This window comes from Conger conger, chromosome 11, assembly GCF_963514075.1.
Source record: "Conger conger chromosome 11, fConCon1.1, whole genome shotgun sequence".
NCBI lineage: Eukaryota > Metazoa > Chordata > Actinopteri > Anguilliformes > Congridae > Conger > Conger conger.
Genome location: NC_083770.1, coordinates 19,927,610 through 19,945,317, shown reverse-complemented (window position 1 = coordinate 19,945,317; position 17,708 = coordinate 19,927,610). Strand labels below are relative to the sequence as shown.

General features: G+C 46.7%; 1 protein-coding gene across 3 annotated transcripts in view; it reads left to right on the top strand.

The window, feature by feature from the left end:
- Positions 1-898: 898 nt before the first annotated feature.
- The window catches only part of rtkna (rhotekin a), an 84,594-nt gene continuing 67,784 nt past the window's right edge, over positions 899-17,708 (top strand). For all 3 annotated transcript variants that reach the window (XM_061261532.1, XM_061261530.1, XM_061261535.1), the window contains exon 1: positions 899-1,279. In XM_061261532.1, coding sequence (XP_061117516.1) covers positions 1,169-1,279 — 111 coding nt within the window. In that variant the 5' untranslated portion in view covers positions 899-1,168. The remainder of the gene's footprint in view (positions 1,280-17,708) is intronic.

Genomic DNA, 17,708 nt, shown 5'->3' with positions numbered 1-17,708 from the left:
CTCTCCAGGACCAGGGTTGCCAACCCCTGCTGTAGACCCACATAAACAAACCGTATCACAAAACATCTGTACCCACAATGTGCAGCTCTGGGAAGCAAATTCCTGAATTCCTGAGATGGGAAAGGGCATTAAGGCTGTCTCCCGCGTGTTATCGGATGTTTACTGTACGACGGACACGCGAAGATGCCACATTGACTCATCCCATATGTGGCATTTAAGACCTCATCTCCCTCTGTCTCCCTGCCACCACACACCCGGCTGTGTTTCTTCCACTGTGCAAACAGCAGGTGCCTACATAGAGTGCCATAGAAATGACACAAGCCAACTATACAGTTGCTGCATAACAACCGTGAGAACCGTCTCTGGGGGATTCAGATTTTTCTGACTGCATGCTCTCATGCATGGTCCCCAGTACAGTAGGGGATTTTTTGTTTTATTTTGGTTTTTTATTTATTTTCTTATGTAGGGACCAAAAAGCAGAGCTACCGAACAAAAACATGGTGTAAAACTGCTTACCTGAAACGCTGTAGGTACTTTTTGTAATATGGAGAGTACAGAATATAGGGGATATTTGTGTTTGTTATCGTTTGCTTAATACACTATAGAACTACATAGAAATTGTTGGGGGTTTTTTTTTTGTTTTTTTGTTTACTGACACTAGTTTACCTCCCTGGGGGTTCGTCGTAGATATGTAATCATAGACAGCCAGACAGCAGGGAGTGTTAGTGGAATATCCCGTCTCACCGATAGGGGTCTCACTGGAGGCTTTTTTTGGGAAAGTTAGCGGTTGCTGTCCTGGGATTCTCGGCAGCACTTGGGAATTCAATCATTCCAGGGTATATGAGAGTGGGGAACAGTGATGTTTAGCACATTGTCTCAATGGTTAATTACAGCGAGCAGCAGTCGGATTGGAGATATATACTAAGCATTCTCTGTATTTAAAAGGATTTATTCGCGACAGTAATTCTATTTGTACGTCCGGATAAGCAATTCAGTTTGGTTTAACTACTGTATCCTCTTGAAACGAATTATCGTGTTATCCAACTCGCTCGTAGGCTAAGAAATCAGCATCAGGAAACGCATCCCCAAAGCGAATTGGAGAATATTATTTAACTCGCAGGCTGGTTAAGTCTTAGCTTTTATTTTATACAAATCTCAGAAAATAACAATGTTTTGCCGAAATCAGACTACGAGAGCCACTGTAGCAAGGGGATCTGCTATGGAAATGGAGATACGACGTGGGAAGTTCAGGCGGAGCATTTTCTTCGATACGCTACAGGTAAGTTATGATTAACATTCATTAGCTCGTTACAAGATGCATGATCGATTTTGGCGTTTGGTAAATTAAATAACAGTACAGTGTCGGGACATGCTATGTTTTGCACACGATGTTGGCAGAATATTGTCCTCAGTTGCGGAGGTCTTTTGAGTTTCCGATTTCACATGGAATTTAGCCTAAACGCATATCCAAATGTTCGTGCTTGCGAAAATCCCTTCTCGAAAAGGAACAGGACATTGCGAACTAGGAAACTTAATTGGCGAGTAAAATGCATGTTTTCTTTATTTCTTTTTGCAAACTTTTTTGAAATGCAGGTAGGCTATTGCGTGACACCCCACCCCCACCCCCCGCTACTTGGGGCGCCAGGTCTGATGTATTTATTGTGACATTTGATACGGTGCAATTCTACTGTTGGACACATTCAAAGGGTACTGGAAACTAAGCCTTGCTAATAACCACAAGTGTCTGTTTTACTGCATACGGACAGGATGTAAGTGTTTTCCCTTTGGAGAAAGAGGAAAAAAACGTGTCGATTGCAGTTGTATAAAAACAACGATTCGGTTTACAAACAATAATAGAAAATGTGAGGGGTATGTTTAAAGTTGGGAGACTTCTGCTTTTGTGGACCACAGTATATGATGCATAATCAACATCCCCATGCGCACAATGCCACATTGCACGGGCTATTTATAATAAAGAGACACATATCTGTTTCACTAAAACTTCCATTTAGTAATCTTAAATAGGCTATTCATGTTTGCCTTCCCGTTTTCAGTGACCTCAATATGTCAGTTACCTTGTAGAGGAAACGCACGTTTGCAGAATAATAATGTCCACATATACCCTAGAACAATTACGCACGGAGACGATTTCTTTCTTAATGTACTCTCTTCCTTGCAGACTTGCTTTGGGTTCTCCATAATATCAACATTTTTGCGTGGTAGCATTTCGATGGTAACTGTAGTTGTTAGGGAGCGCCAGAATATAATTTTATACCAGGGTGTGGTTTGGGTTTCTCTTGTGGTTGAGGATACATTTTCCAAATAACATAAAAATGCGGTGCTCTTTACTGAGTGTTCTAAATAACAATATCCCCTCGTGCGCAGCGCCCCCCGCCTGCAAAGCAGTTTCACTTGTGGGCGTGGCAAAGCAACTAGAACCGGTAATTACTGTGGATGGAGGATACTATTAAGTAATTTACAGTGCGATCCGTTCATTGTTTTCCCTTTGGCTGTCCAACCATAAGCCACTTCAGCTCATTAAGTGGGAAGAACATTATTTTGGCCATTGACGAGTGCGTCGTGCTTTTTTCTGGCCGTGTGGCGTGTAGCTATAGTGGAAACTTTTTCGTAGGAATACGCTACACTAGCAGGGCCCTCCAGATGGTATTTTATACAATTATTGCATTCGTTGACTGCACATTAATAAGAATGTGACGGAAAGTCTGCCCTTTTCTCTGTGTGATGACGGATGTGTGGTGGTGTTCTTGAGTTCTGGGCCAAGGCCGTTCATGAACCCATTTCTCTTGTGTTTTCAGTAACTGCCTCTGGTTTTGTAGCCTAGCTGTTATTTGTGTTGGGTCATATTTAAAACCGATCTGATGTTGGAGAGATGTGGGGGCGGAGAGTTGGGAAGGGAAATGAGAATGCAGGCTATCATATGTTAAAAAGCTTGCATTGCTTTGTCTCTGTAGTCCAGTGCAAACAGCCAGAGGTTGCCATAGGACAATTGCAGAGAATAGGACAGCCATGGTCTTGATCTGTGCTTTGTGTGTGCGCATGTGCGTGCTCCATTGAGTAATTGTTTATCTATTTAACCCAGTGACGCGTGGAAACGTCAATTGTACAGCATTACTGTTCAAGTTCTATTGACTTCAGATTTGAAGCACCTCCTGTAAAATGTGGTCTTAATTGTTTTGGGAGTGCATGCTTGCGTGCATATATGCCAGAGGCAGAGAGAGATGAAGAGAGAAAGAGGGATAGGTTTTCTCTACGTGTACTGGCCACAATGATCTGTTTTTAGCAGCATTTGAGCGGTAAAAGGATTTACTGCTATGATCGTGGATAATCTTGGAGAGTGCTGAACAAAATTATGGCATGGGTGAGTTAGTAAGACAGTGATGTCATGAGAACTTAGTGAGACGATGACGGTCATGAGGTTATGGGAATTTTCTTAAGTCAACTGACGTTGATATGTTGCATATGTTTGTTTCATAGTTCAGTAGGTGATTAAATGTTATGTATAGCTTTTCTCTGTAATACTGGCTTCATGTTGCCTTAGGTCCCTCATTGGTGCTTTTATAAAGATAGGATAGTCTGCCATTTGTGTGCTATGTTTTCCGTGTGTCAGATATCCAAAGGAAAGAAACAGCAAAAACAGTGACACTTGCTCACCTTTTATTTTTAGAAGCTACAACCTTAGAACATCTTTTCATTTAAAAAAAGGTGAAATGTTCTCATTGTGACTAAAGGAAGGCCATAGCCTAAGACACCAGAACATTCTTCCAGGCCAGAATCTCATACAAGTTTAATTGCTCCTTTATTCGGCCCTAATCACCGCTGGCCGTTAATGATATCTTATGTAAGATGAGTCTAAGCTCTGGCAATCTCGCGGCTTTCACTGGATCAGCTCATCAACGGCACTGACGTCACCACCTCTGTGGATCTATGGCCGTTTCTGCAAACCGTTCTGGGGTTTGAAAGGCCTCCAGTTACCCATGAAAGGTTGATACTGGGAACCTTTGTGGCCATATTCTGTGTACACTAGCCCAGATTTAGCTGTACGTCAGACGTGCTCATGTTTTTTTTAATGTTGTGTTATCACAACCTCCTGCACCTTGACCTCAGTTGGACCGGACTTAGCTCACATTCCGATGGGACCCCTGAGGAGCCCCAGAGGAAGTTGGTGTGCCCTGTGGCATTATGGGAATTGGGAAGGTTTTATTAATGCACCATGGGGCACAGACCTCCTCTCTGTACTCCACGCAGTAAAAGCATGACTTACTCGTGACTGATAAGTTGATAAACGTTTTGATTTCAGGGGAGGGGAAGGAGATGTATGTCGGTTGGTGCTGCCTGCATTCCTGCACCATGTTCTTTCTGGAACATTCTGTTCATCTGCTCCACTGTGTCTCTTGATGATCTCAGTTTTAAGTTTCTGATTGCTGACTGACTTATTTCTGTTAGAGAAGGTTTGTGTGTCTGTGGACAGCTGACTTACCATGAATGTTATTAAACACGTTTTCCATATATAAACACTTTCTGTCTCTCCCTCGCTCTCTGCCTCTCTGTCTGTCCCTCTCTGTCTGTTCCTCTTTCTCTTTCTCTGTCTCTGTCTCACTCTTTTTCTCCCACTCTCTCTCTGCATTGTGTTTTAGCGGTTATCCCGTAACCCATTGAGCCAGTCTCCTCAGTGTTTCTGTTTAAGAGGACGGCATCGTTCTTATCTGCCCTCCAAATGTTAGCATTTCTCTTCAGATTCTCTGGTGTAAGCATCTTTCACTTGGCTGGTGTGGGTGTGAAGTTTCTGGTAGGCAGGAATCACATGGGACGGCTGAGCAGAAGAACTGGCCCTGGTTTTTTATTTTTATTTTTAGTCTGCGGCGTCGGTCGCTCCGCCAGCAGCCATTAAAAGCTGGCTGGAACCCAGTCGTCAGGAAAGCAGGGGCAGGATGTGATGTAGGACTCACGCCCGCCTGCCCACGCTCACGGCCGTTCCCTTCCCATCTCCCGCGGACGGCCAATCGAGGCGTGCCGTCAGACGCTGCTGCGCGTTCAGTCTGCGCTCCGCTTGCCCTCACCTGCATGCTTTCTCAAGACGTCCTTCCTTGTACAACTTTCCCAAAGTTTTCCGAACAGCAGGAATGTTTGCTTAGGTCCTGTGTGGACTTGAGCACAGTCAGTCAGCATGAACGCTGTGCTTCAGCGTATAGCCTAGCGCTGCTTTGGTGGGAATAAGCACTAATAGGTAAAATGTAAGTTTGGGTAGGCTGTTTGTATAACCCCAGTGGCTTGTGAACGGCTGCACATTTTGTTATGCTGTGAGCGTTGCTGCTCCCTTCCCTCAGTTTTGGATGGCTCCTCCATCTTTGTCCGTGTGATTGAAGGTTCCGGAGCTTGCCTAACCCCTCCCCTAAACCTCCATGAGGTCAGCTCTGTCACTTTAACGGCTCCGTGGGGGGGTGGAGAGGAAGGGGCTTCCACCGCTCCGGCTCAGGGGAAGCTGCTCTCGAGGAATGTGAAAACCTCCTCCTGGCTGGTAAGACGCTTCCCTGCACTCAGGGGAAGCTGGGGGAACTGCTCCGTGGGCCAGTCCAAACAACCCGCTCATTATTCACTCCCGTCCTCAGCTCTGACTTATCCTGGGTGACTTAGGCTACGAACCGCACGCATTTCTGCTTTATTGTTCCTCTGAGGGTTTTGGTAAATCAGGCTTGGGGTAGTCGTCAAGTGTAGGACAGGATTTGAATCTGCAGTTCCTTGGTAGTGAGCTCAGTTCCACAACCACTATTGAAATGCAAATCCAATTCCGAATGCGAGTGCAAATCCAGTTCCAAATGCAAGTCCAGTCCAGTAGATTGCCCTTCTCTTGTGAATTATAAGAGAGATGAGCTCAAACCCCACACAACCATAATTAGGAGGACTGAAGCTTCATTGTTCATTGTACTGTACATTGTAATGTTTTTCAAGACCTAGTGCTACTGCAAGATGTGGAGAGATGGGATTTGTGAGTGTGTGTGTGTGTGTGTGTGTGTGCTAGCATGGTGTGCATTTGTGTTCATGAATATGTGTGTGTCCGTCTGTGTGCTGTATGTGTGTGTGTGTGTGTGTGTGTGTGTGTGTGTGTACTGTATGTGTGTATGTGTGTTTGTGTATGTGTGTTTGTGTGTGTCTGTCTGTGTGCTGTGTGTGTCCGTCTGTGTGCTGTATGTGCGTGTGTTGGTCTGTATATGTATCAGTGTACTGTATGTGCGTTTGCTTGTGGGCACGTGTCTGTACTACGGTAGCTGCCGTAGATTTACACAGGAAGGCGCACAAATGTACTGACCGGCAGCACTGACATTTTTCTTTTTTTTGTTGCCAAGACAACAATTCAAGGATTTTATTCACCCCCCCCCCGAATAACAAAGACAACATCCTGCAATTGTGTGCAGTGTGTGGGGTGTTATAATGAGTATCGTAGAGGAAACAACCCACAACCCGACTGCGTTTCTCTCCTCCTCCCTGTCTCTCTCTCTCTCTCTCTCTGTCTCATGATCTGTTCCTCTTTCTCAATCTCGTACAATCTTACATCTCTTTCCTAATCTGTCTGTTTGTGTGTCTGAAACACGTGGCAGTGTCAGGGTTATGTTGTGAGTAAAATCTTGCTTCCAGACCGCAGCTGAACTGAGCGTGAGGAGGAGGCCCTTGCCTTATGTCGCTGTTCTGCTGACGCTGGTGATTCCACAGCATCATGTGGAGGCCAGAGGCTCTTATTCCCTGCTGCACTGCACGCTACTGCCCTACTGCCTGCACCTCACTCTCCAAGATGAAGGCGCAGAAAGTGCCTAAAAATGCTGTGGCTGTACCCTATCGGTTCATACAATTGTACTCCTAGCAGGCAATATATAATTAATTAGTACCTTTTTTGCTTGGAAAATGTACTCATTTGTACCAGAAGAGAACATCTGGGAAATTAGATTCTTGAAGAACCCAAACGTACCTCCACTGTCTCTTTATTTCTGAGAGAGTGCCGTATAGTGGGTGGTAGTGGAGTTTGAGGCCGTAGCCCCACTGTACCCCAAAAACAGCCAGGCAGCCCGCCCATTTAAGCCCCACAAAACGTCTTCATCGCCCCCCGCCCGTCCGCCTGACAGGGTTCAGTGTGTTTGGCTCCACTCCCCCTCTTGACACCCTGGTCACACACCGCTTCACACACACAGGGGCACTGATCCCCTGCCAACAAGGGCTTTCAGAGGGGTGCCAAACTGCCCGCTGAGCCCCTAAAGCACAGGCACCCTGATAATTGAGATGAGGTGGAGAGAGAGAGAGTTTGAATTTTAAAATTTAAGATGACCTAAAATAGTCTCCCTTAGGTATAAGTCAATTCACAAACGTAGAACACAGAAATGTAATTACATCAACCTACACTCACAAAGAAAAATGAAATGGAGAAAAGAGAATGAGGGATGGGGAGGACATGTGAAAGACTGAGATGGCATGGGGGGCAGAACTGGGGGAGAAATTGAGCTGTGGAACGAGGCTGAGACAAAGACTGGGAGAGAGGAAGAGGGAATTTGTATTCTGAACAGGTAAAATATTTTGTTCCATTTTTATAAAGGACCCCTTGAGGCTCCTCCAGGTACCCCTTTTCAAAGCCCCACTGTGAGGGTGGAGGAGGGGAGAGAGAGAGAGACCGAGAGGGAGAGAGAGAGGGGAGGTGTTCGCAGTTTGAAGGGGTTGATATTGAACTGCTTGGTTATTTTTTAAATCTCTGTTTATGCCACACTCATGGCCCATGGGCAGCAGAAGCCTGGAGGTCATCAGTCTTCCTCCTGGGAGAAGCTACGGCCCCTTCACCCTGCTACTAAACCAGGGGGAACTTTACTGACTTCAGCCCGTCTAACCTGCTCCTCAACCAGGGGGAACTTCACTGACTTCAGCCCCTCTAACCTGCTCCTCAACCAGGGGGAACTTCACTGACTGCATCCCCTCTAACCTGCTCCTGAACCAGGGGGAACTTCACTGACTTCAGCCCCTCTAACCTGCTCCTGAACCAGGGGGAACTTCACTGACTTCAGCCTCTCTAACCTGCTCCTGAACCAGGAGGAATTTCACTGACTTCAGCCCCTTCACCCTGCTCCTGAACCAGGAGGAACTTCACTGACTTCAGCCCCTCTAACCTGCTCCTGAACCAGGAGGAACTTCACTGACTTCAGCCCCTTCACCCTGCTCCTGAACCAGGAGGAACGTCAGTGCGACTGCAGGCCATCCTGTCTGGCAGATGGAGGCAGATGATAATTGTGTGTATCTCCGTGTGCAAACATTAGTCTTTTAAATGGAGTCTGAGGCAGGGTCTTACTGGGTATTATTAGCCGTAATTAATCTGGAGATAATGCAGCTGAGCAGCGCAGACGGGAGAATTAAAGATGGAAATCAGTCATCACAGCTGCTCAGTCTGGGGTTTTGGGAAAATACACACACACACACACACACACACACACACACACACAAACACACACACACATGCACACATACACACACACATGGGCGCACACACACACACACACACGGGCGCACATACACACACCCACAAACACACACACACGTGTGCACATACACACACACGGGCGCACACACACACACACACAAACACACACACACACAGGCGCACACACACACACCCACAAACACACACACACGGGCGCACACACACACACACACACGAGCGCACACACACCCACACACGGGCGCACACACACACACCCACAAACACACACACGGGCGCACAAACACACACACAGACACACAGGTGCACATACACACACGGACGGTAACACACACCCATGCACATACACACACAGACACACACACACAGACATATGCTCATACACACGGACACACACATGTGCATGCATATATGAGAGGAGTGTGACTCAGATGTCTTCTCATGTTTACTGAACAGATTAGGAAATAAAGGAAAACATAAAACCATGGATGGGTGCCAGAACAGGGTGCTGTTGAAAGCAGTGTGTGATTCATCATAGATTCACAAAGCTCAATCAGGTGAGATGTCAGCCCCAGGGCAGTTTCTCTGATGCTTGCGCAGTATTGATAGTTTCAATGCTGTCCAAACGCTCGTATTTAAAAAGACCAAGCCAGGATCCTCCCTGTCCTTCGGCAAAGAGCTCCCACGTCTTCTCAGATTAAAACCGAAAGCTTGGAGAGCACCTTTTGTCCCCGTCTGCTGAGGTGAACTGACCCCTCGGGTTAAGCTGGGGGAGGGGGGGGTCAGTGGGTCATGACAGGTCAGGGGTCATAGGGGGAGGATGGGGGGGTGACTGTAATGGTTACTGATGTTTATTCTGAAGCCCCCCAGGCACATCCCCGGGGAGGAAGTGATGTAACAGCGCGTAGGGCCGGGGTCATGACCTGCCACACAGCCTGCAGGTACAGTAGCTGCTGTCTGAGGCTGGAAGTATCATTCCGGCTGAAATCAGTTTAATGTTATTATGGTTCTGCAGTACACAACCAAAGCATTTGTCTCAAGTGCAGGGTGTGGAGGTGCATCAAACACTTTACGTGTCTTTTTGTCTTACAGTAGTAATAATAGAAAAGTAATAGAAATAAGATTTTAAGTCTACACATGTGATTAAAGTACATTAATTGACTGTATCTGTAGGCAGAAAGCTGTATCCAGGCTGGTCGTTGGGACAGCAGGACCAGGCCTGTGGAGAGTGAAAGATTGCTCTCGCTGATCCAGACGCAGCACCACTGCCTGCTCGTGACATGTGTGTTTGAGTGTTGAGCTTCCTGTGCGGTAAACAGTGTTTACATCAACGCTGTGGAATGCATGCGTAGCTCAGGCTCGGGAGAAACAGCGTAAGATCCGTAAGATCATTCCACCTGCTGCGAATACCACCTCCCCCCAGGGCCCGGGAGATAACGGGCCTGTGAATGTTATAACCCTCTACGATACAGTTCAGATCATTAGCTGCGTTGCAGATAGGATCTTGGACTGCGCTTGTTGCCTGGACGGCTGTAGAAAGCGTGTTAAGCGTTAATTAATTTTCTGCTTGCTATTCTGTCCGTGTTCTGGGTTCCAGGTCTGGGCGTGTGGTGATGATTAACATTTGGAGTGATACTGAACTGATTTAATGTTTTCGCAGTGGCCTATTTTTTATTGTGTGTATTATTAGTCCGTGCAGTAAAAACACATGCTACCAATCTGCATTTCAGCTACAGCTTAGTGAAGAACAGACGTGTGTGATGTCCTGAAAAGAGACGTTAATTCCCTGCTTCATACAGTTCATTTTCTACAGTGATAGTGGAAATGTATTCTTTCCTAAATATAGTCTTATATTTAGACTTAAAATAACATCAATCTGAAAAGGATTGCCTATGAGTTGAGACAGATATACTAATTTCAAGATTTGCCAATGGGGCAAGGCAATTTCACTCTTCAAGCAAAAACTAAAGTTAGTATTTTCTACTAAAAAAGTGTGATGATTTTAAGTTCAATTACAAGACTAAAACACTTGTTTAAGACAGATGTTTTTCCAGTGTATTGGTACTTGGAATACATGAGTGTCAGACTGTCACACTGCCCTATTCTCCTATGGGAAGGTTACTGCAGAGCCACAGACCTGCTGACAGTCTGCTTGTTTACACAGCTTTGTAGAAAGTGTCTTTAACTTTGTCCTTATCGGTGCGTGTAAACCTCTGGGGGTGTGTGTTTATCTCCGCCTCAGAGAAACGCGCGCCTCGGGGGGATATTTCCTTGTCCGTGTGAGATTTTACACTCTCAGTTAATCCAGAAACAACATTGGCAGTAGCCCCCTGGCGGAATGTTCCGGAAGGTTGCTCCGGGGCGGGGAAAGTGTCACCTGTGCCGCTGTGTCTCTCACCTCGGTTCAGCAGGCTAAACCTCAGCATGACGGAGGAATGTCTGGGGTTTGTTAATGTTTGACTGGCCGGGTTTTCCTCGTTAGCTGTGGAACCTGTGGGCGGCTGCCAGGGGGGGTGGGGAGGGCCAATGGGTGGCAGTGTTTGAGCTTGGAGAGTTAACATTAAGACCAAGCCTCTTCTCGCAGGTTCAACAACCTAAGCCAGGCTGTGCCCTTACAAATGCAAAACGCTTCACTGGAAAGTGTTGCCGTGCAAGAAGCAAAAAGCAAAAAAAAAATCTTAACATGTATTTCAGTCTCATATTTAGACTTATTTCTCATATTTAAGCAATTTCACTTGTCAAGCAAAAAGTAACTTAAAACAAGCTAATATTATCTACTTGAGACTTACTTAGGTCTCATTACAAGACTAAAGCATGTTAACAGTCGTATTTGCAGTGTGTTAAACAGCCAGTGATCACAGCTCTTGGCAGGTCCTTGGCTGTTCCTCTGACGGTAGCGTAGGTGCGTTTTACAGCCGTGTTCGTGGGAAAGGGAGGCTTTGGTGTCTTTCAGTCAAGGACAGAGACTTCATTTATTTCAGTCTTGTCTGACTGCGCATTTCCTGGAATATCTTACAGCCTAAAGAAGCACGGCTAGGGTAGAACAAGCCCGGGGTTCTGCCTGCTTCTAGAATGGTCCACTCACCCTTAGCAACCACTTGGTGATTAGATTATGTTAGACTGCATACGTTGAGAACATATTTGATTAGATTAGATACAGTATTACTTTATCAGGTGTGTCCCCTCCATATACGTAGCTCTCTGCTGTATATCCTGTCGCACACATCCACTCTGGTCATGAGTCATGGCACAGTAACAGGCCACTGAAGCAGGTACACATTATCTGTCTGCTGTAGACTGCTAACAAATAGCACGTTTAACCTTTTGAGTGGTGCGATCACAAATATGATATCACAAGCACTTTAAAAACAAGGACAATGTGAGCATTGATTTGGTTGATTCATTGGGGCTGGTTGAGCCAGCTTTTGGTAGTTTAGGGAAATGGTAAACGCTCAGAAAATTGCATAACTATCATTTGTTCATTACACAGAGATGCTGGTAGACCTGACATTGGACAATAGAAACAATAAGGCCTAACATTTGAGCTGTTCTCTGTACAGAGCAGCCACTGTATACCCTCTGGCTAACTGTGACCTGCTAATTCAGCGGGACGGTTCATAAACATCCTGGAATGTAGCGGGTCACTCAGCCTGCCCAATGATGCCGCTGGAATCTGAGCCAGGTATGACCTCTCCTCTTACATCACCTGAGATTTCACTTCTGCGCTTTCAATCCTGTCGCTCGGCTGTACGGAAACAAAGAGTCTGTTCTTCACCTGGGGGCCCTGTGTGCTCTCTGTGACTAACTACCTGCCCACTGGCCCGAATCGCCAGCCCAGCTCTGCCTGCGGTGGAGGGGGGTGTTACTGGAGTCTTCCTGGGGGAGGGTGACAGTCTCACCCTGAAGGGAGCGGGGAAGGGTGAAAACAATGATGTCATGGCCTTTTTTTGAAATTCCCCCGAGGGGAAGGTGAGGTAATCCTGGGGAGTTGTGATAACCTGTGCCTCATTCTTTCTTTCTTTTTTTCTGTCTCTCTGCATTTGCTTTTCCACTTCTGCCAACTGCACTCTACAATAACCCCCGCTCCCCTTCTCTCCTCTACTTTTACTCATTTTCCTCACCAGCTCCATTCCCCCTGTTTTTCTCTCATGGTTTATCCCGCTATATGTGAATGTGTCCCAGTGGAACAGGCAAAGTCAGCACAGGTGGGGGTGGAGCTCGTCTTGCCCTAGTCTAGTTCAACCAAGGTCTGTCTCTCCCTGGAGGTCACACAGCTATAACCAGGCCTAGTGATGTCCAGCTAGTGGGGCCCCTAGCAGCCAGCGGAGTGGAAACCACGCTGTGACCAGTTCAGACCGCGGTTCTTGTTTCTGTTGCAGCCATCTGGCATCTCTCGCCTTCATCTGAACTCTGAGTCCCCTGGCGAGTGTGGAATGCTGGAGTGGAGGGGTTGACCACAGTGATACAGGGACAGCGCTAATTACCGCTAGCCTTGACCAGCCAGTGTCAGTTACCACACGTTGACACCTTTACCCCCTCTGCAGACCTGGGTCAAATACGGTTAACTGTTTTGGATTCAAATACATTTCTGTGCTCGGTTGATCTTGCCTGGTGCAATTGAGCCAACTAAGAGGACCAGAAGGTGGGGTTTTTGTACGTTTTGGGAGTATTTCATAGGTTGGATACACCAGACAAGCTCAGGAAAGCACAGAAAAATATTAGAATCCAACAATACATCTTTTGACCTATGTCTGCCCCTCTATACTGTTCACGACCAGAGTGTGGTCTCTTGACCAGCAGGGCGGAGCCTAGAGGGACAGGCACTTCATGATTGGACAATAGTTGGTATGTATGTTACAATTGGTAGAAAGGCTGATGTGTGCACACTGTCAGCACAAAGTCAGCTTTTCAAATGACTGCTCCTACCTGTGGAATGCTGTGGTACCCCAACCCACAAACTCCTCCAAGTGCTATACCCCCCCCCCCCCCCAGAACCTATTTGTCATTATTTAATTTTTTAAGCAGCAGTTTAGACCCATAAGAAACCAGCTGAGTTGAATTAGCTGTGTAACTAAATGTTTTAATTACTCAAATAATAGTGGCTGCAGGACTAGTTCGTTCTGCCTCTACACTGCTGCCTGAAGAGTGGTCCTGGTATAGTTCTGCCCTCTGCTGGTTGATATGGGTATTAAACCTGTCCGGTTCCACGCCAGGTGCTACTACTACTGAGGTTTTTCTGCAGGTTTATAAATAGCTGGGTTCTGAGGCAGCACACCAGAATGGCCTTGTGGTTTCCTGCAGCATATAGCCTAGTGGCTAAGGTACAGGACTGGACCCAGGAGGGTTGGCGCTTTAAGCCCCGGTGTGAGCACAGTCAGATCATTGCAGCTGAGCAAGGTCCTTAACCCACAATGAAAATGTTACAGCATCATGAAAAAACACAGAATATAGTGCCAAAAAATAGTTAAACATGTCTCCGCCAATCCAGACAGGGGGGAAGTTGACATGTTTATCCTGTAAACACCGTCATCAGAAAGTGTATTAACCCTTTAAGGTGTGAGGTCATAACCATGTCATTAGAATGTTCTTAACTGAACGTTCTAATGCTGATGTCATAATCACTACTGATGATTGACTGAAAGCAATGGAGTTCTAGAACTGTGACTTACATGGAATTTTGAAAACAACATTCCAAAAACAACCTCCCTCCCTGCTCTTCAAAGGGTTAATACTGTGTGTGTGTGCCTGTCTGCATATCTTTGATTGTTTACACTATGAAATCCAGGCCACTTACGCTTTGTTTACCTCTCCTGTAACTAGACCTCCATGTAATCAGTCTCATTGGCCCAAATCTTATTGTGGGCACACCTAAGCAGGAATATAAAGAAGATAAACGGCAAGGTTTTTCCACTAATCATGAGCTACAGTAGGTAATAAATTCACAAATTTTGCTTGTTTTGTGGATTATTTATCTTAATTTAAGCATTGTATAAGCGCGTGTGGGTGGTGCAAAAAATGTTAAACTCTGAAAATGTTCCAGAATCCATGGCAGTTGAAAAATCAGTTTGAAGCTGAAATACAGACAGCCATGTCTGAGATCAGCACCAAAACAGCTAAGGCAGGCCAGGGGAAGGGGTGCTGGGGTAATTTACCCGGAACGACCTCCTTTGTTTTGGTTGACGTAGATGAAGCAAGTGCTGCACTGTTGACTCAAAGGGCAGTGCTAAACAGAGAGAACGTGGTTTCATACAAGATACGGCCTAGTAGCTAAGGCACATGACTGGGACCCGGAAGGATAGTGGTTCAAGCCCCGGTGTAGCCAGGATAAAATCTACACAGCTGTTGGACCCTTGAGCAAGGCCCTTAACCCCACATTGCTCCAGGGGGGATTATCCCCTGCTTAGTCTGAACAACTCTTAAACCCAAGTTGCTTTGGGTTGAGAGCATCAGCTAAATAACTGCAAAGGAATGTAGTCTAGTTTTTTGGAGTGGTGAATTGATCTCTTTTTTAGTACTGCGTCCACAAGATGGCGCTCTTGTGTCATCACTGACATTCTCAGGCACAGAGTGAGACAGCAGAGAGTGAGTCATTGCCTACTTTACCCACGTAATCAATTTAGAAGTTGATGGATTATGTGTAGTTTTCATCCTTAGGCAGCAATGGGAATGCAGGCCTGCACATCTGGACAGGGTGATACTCTCTGTCTCAGGGACCTGGCATGTTTCAGGTGAACCGGCCAATCCAAGACTTCCGGTGGACTTCACAGAAACAAGCAGAGGTAGGAAATCCAGGTTCAGAAAGTAAAAGTCCTCCTGGGTGTTTTGATCCTGGATTAGCTAATTGGTACAATTCGTCAGGCAGGAGGTAGAAATAATTGGTGAATTCACCTGGCAGAGCTAATGGGTGGAAGAAACACACAGCACTTACTTACTTTCTGACCCCTGGACTTTCCCTCTCTGGAAATGAGTTCAGCCCAATGTGAACATTTGTGTCCAGTCAACTGAAGTGAACTGAGTCAGCTGAAATTCCTAATGGCCTATAAGCTGATTGGCTAACATGAATATCCATGTTCTTGTTCAGGCTGAACACTGATGGTGAGGTCATTAGTAAACAGTGAGATGGGAAAGCTCAAGGACTGGAGGTGTTGAGGGGAGGGTGTGTGTGTGTGTGTGTGTGTGTGCTATAAGCAGACAGGGTAGCGCTGGTTTAGGATGAGTGTGTGAGTGTGTGTGTGAGTTTGTGTTATAAGCAGACAGGGTGTATGTATGTGTGTGTGTGTGTTATGAGCAGACAGGGTCGCGCTGGTTTCGGATGAGTGTGTGTGAGTTTGTGTTATAAGCAGACAGGGTGTGTGTGTGTGTGTGTGTGTGTGTGTGTGTTATAAGCAGACAGGGTAGCGCTGGTTTACGGTGTGTGTGTGTGTGTGTGTTATAAGCAGACCGGGTGTGTGTGTGTGTGTGTGTGTATGTGTATGTGTGTTATGAGCACACAGGGTAGTGCTGGTCTAGGATGAGCGTGTATGTGTGTGTGTGTTATGAGCAGACAGGGTGTGTGTATGTGTATGTGTGTGTGTGTGTGTATGTGTGTGTGTTATGAGCACATAGGGTAGGTTTAGGGTGAGCATGATGTGAGAGGAAGCGGTGATGTCAGAGCACACGGGGATCCTGTCAGCTCTGAGACTCAGACAGCGTGACGGTCCTCGTGACTCACAGACACACTCCAAGGATTAGCGTGTGACTGGACTAATACAGACCTTACATCACCCCCGATTAGCCAATCATCACGCTACGCATTCCTTTGTGCTGCACCGTACTTCCTGGTACTGGTGGGTGTGGGTGTGTCCGTCCCAAAGCTGCAGTTTTGGTGTGACTCCCACCCAAGGCCATAACTTCAGTTAGAATATTGGGGGGGTCGAAATGCAGAGATCTCGAGAACTGCAACCCTCTTGTGGGGACCCCGGAAGAAAATTGTAAATTGATTTCTGGTGAATTATAAGGTGAAACACTTTAGATTATTGACCCATCTTTATTATGTGAAAATAGTTTTCTCATCATTTTGCTATAATGCTAGCTGGCCAGTTTTGCAGAGGTGGAAAATACAGGTTGAGTAAGTAAAAGTTCTCCTCAGTATTTAGTCCAAATCACTTGGATTTCCTATTTAGCATAATTCTTTAGTCACAAGGCAGAACTAATGATTGAAATCAGCTGGCTCATGGGAGGAAGGAACGCATGGCAGGACTTTTACTTTCTGACCCCTGGATGTTCCAAACCTGCTGTTTTGTAATATTGGGGGGGTTGTAACATAAAATGACGCCCCTGCTCACCCCTTCTTCCCGGATGCTGTTCTCATTCCCGTGACTCACAGAAGCCGCCTGCTTCTCATTTTTATTTGCCGCGAGCGTCTGAGATAAGACCCACTGCCGCTCCAAACCGACCATGTGTCTCCGCATTACCATCTGCGCAGTCATCCACGGAGCCGGCCGGGAAGTTTGCCCCCAAGTGGCCATAAGCGGAACTGCGCAGTCATGCCCTGTACCGGCCCGTCAGGCGCTGTGGAATTTATTCTGTGTTTTATTCCGTCGTTGTCCCAGACAGGGGGGACGTACCGCCCGCGGGGATTTCCGCAGGCCACCATCTGGTTTCGCGGCGCTAATGACGCCAGACAAATGGGACGTCCCGGAGAACAGCGCCGTGATTCACAGCCTCACCTGGAGCTGTCTAGGCCTGAAACTCAAGCTGCGATTCAGGGAGGGTTTCTCTCTCCTTCCCTGTCTCTCTCTCACACACCCCCTCCCTCCCTGTAGACTGCTGCTGTGGGTGGCTGGGGCTGGGGTTGCAGATGGGGTAATGACAGCTCTTTCTTTGTTGGGGTTTGGGGGCTACTGCGGCTGCAGTCCCATTTAGATAGAATTGGCCGGGCCCATGGAGCTGTGTATGTGTGTGTGTGTGTGTGTGTGTGTGTGTGTGTGTGTGTATGTGTGTGTGTGTGTGTGAGTGTGAGTGTGTGTGTGTGAGTGTGTGTGTGTGTGTGTGTGTGTGTGTGTGAGTGTGTGCGTGAGCGTGAGCGTGTGCGTGTGCGTGTGTGTGTGTGTGTGTGTGTGTGTATGTGTGTGTGTGTGTGTGTGTGTGTGTGTGTGTGTGTGTGTGTATGTGTGTGTGTGAGAGAGAACTCTGTGGATGTGTGCTTGTGCTTGTGTTTGTGTGTGTGAGCTGCGTGTGGGGG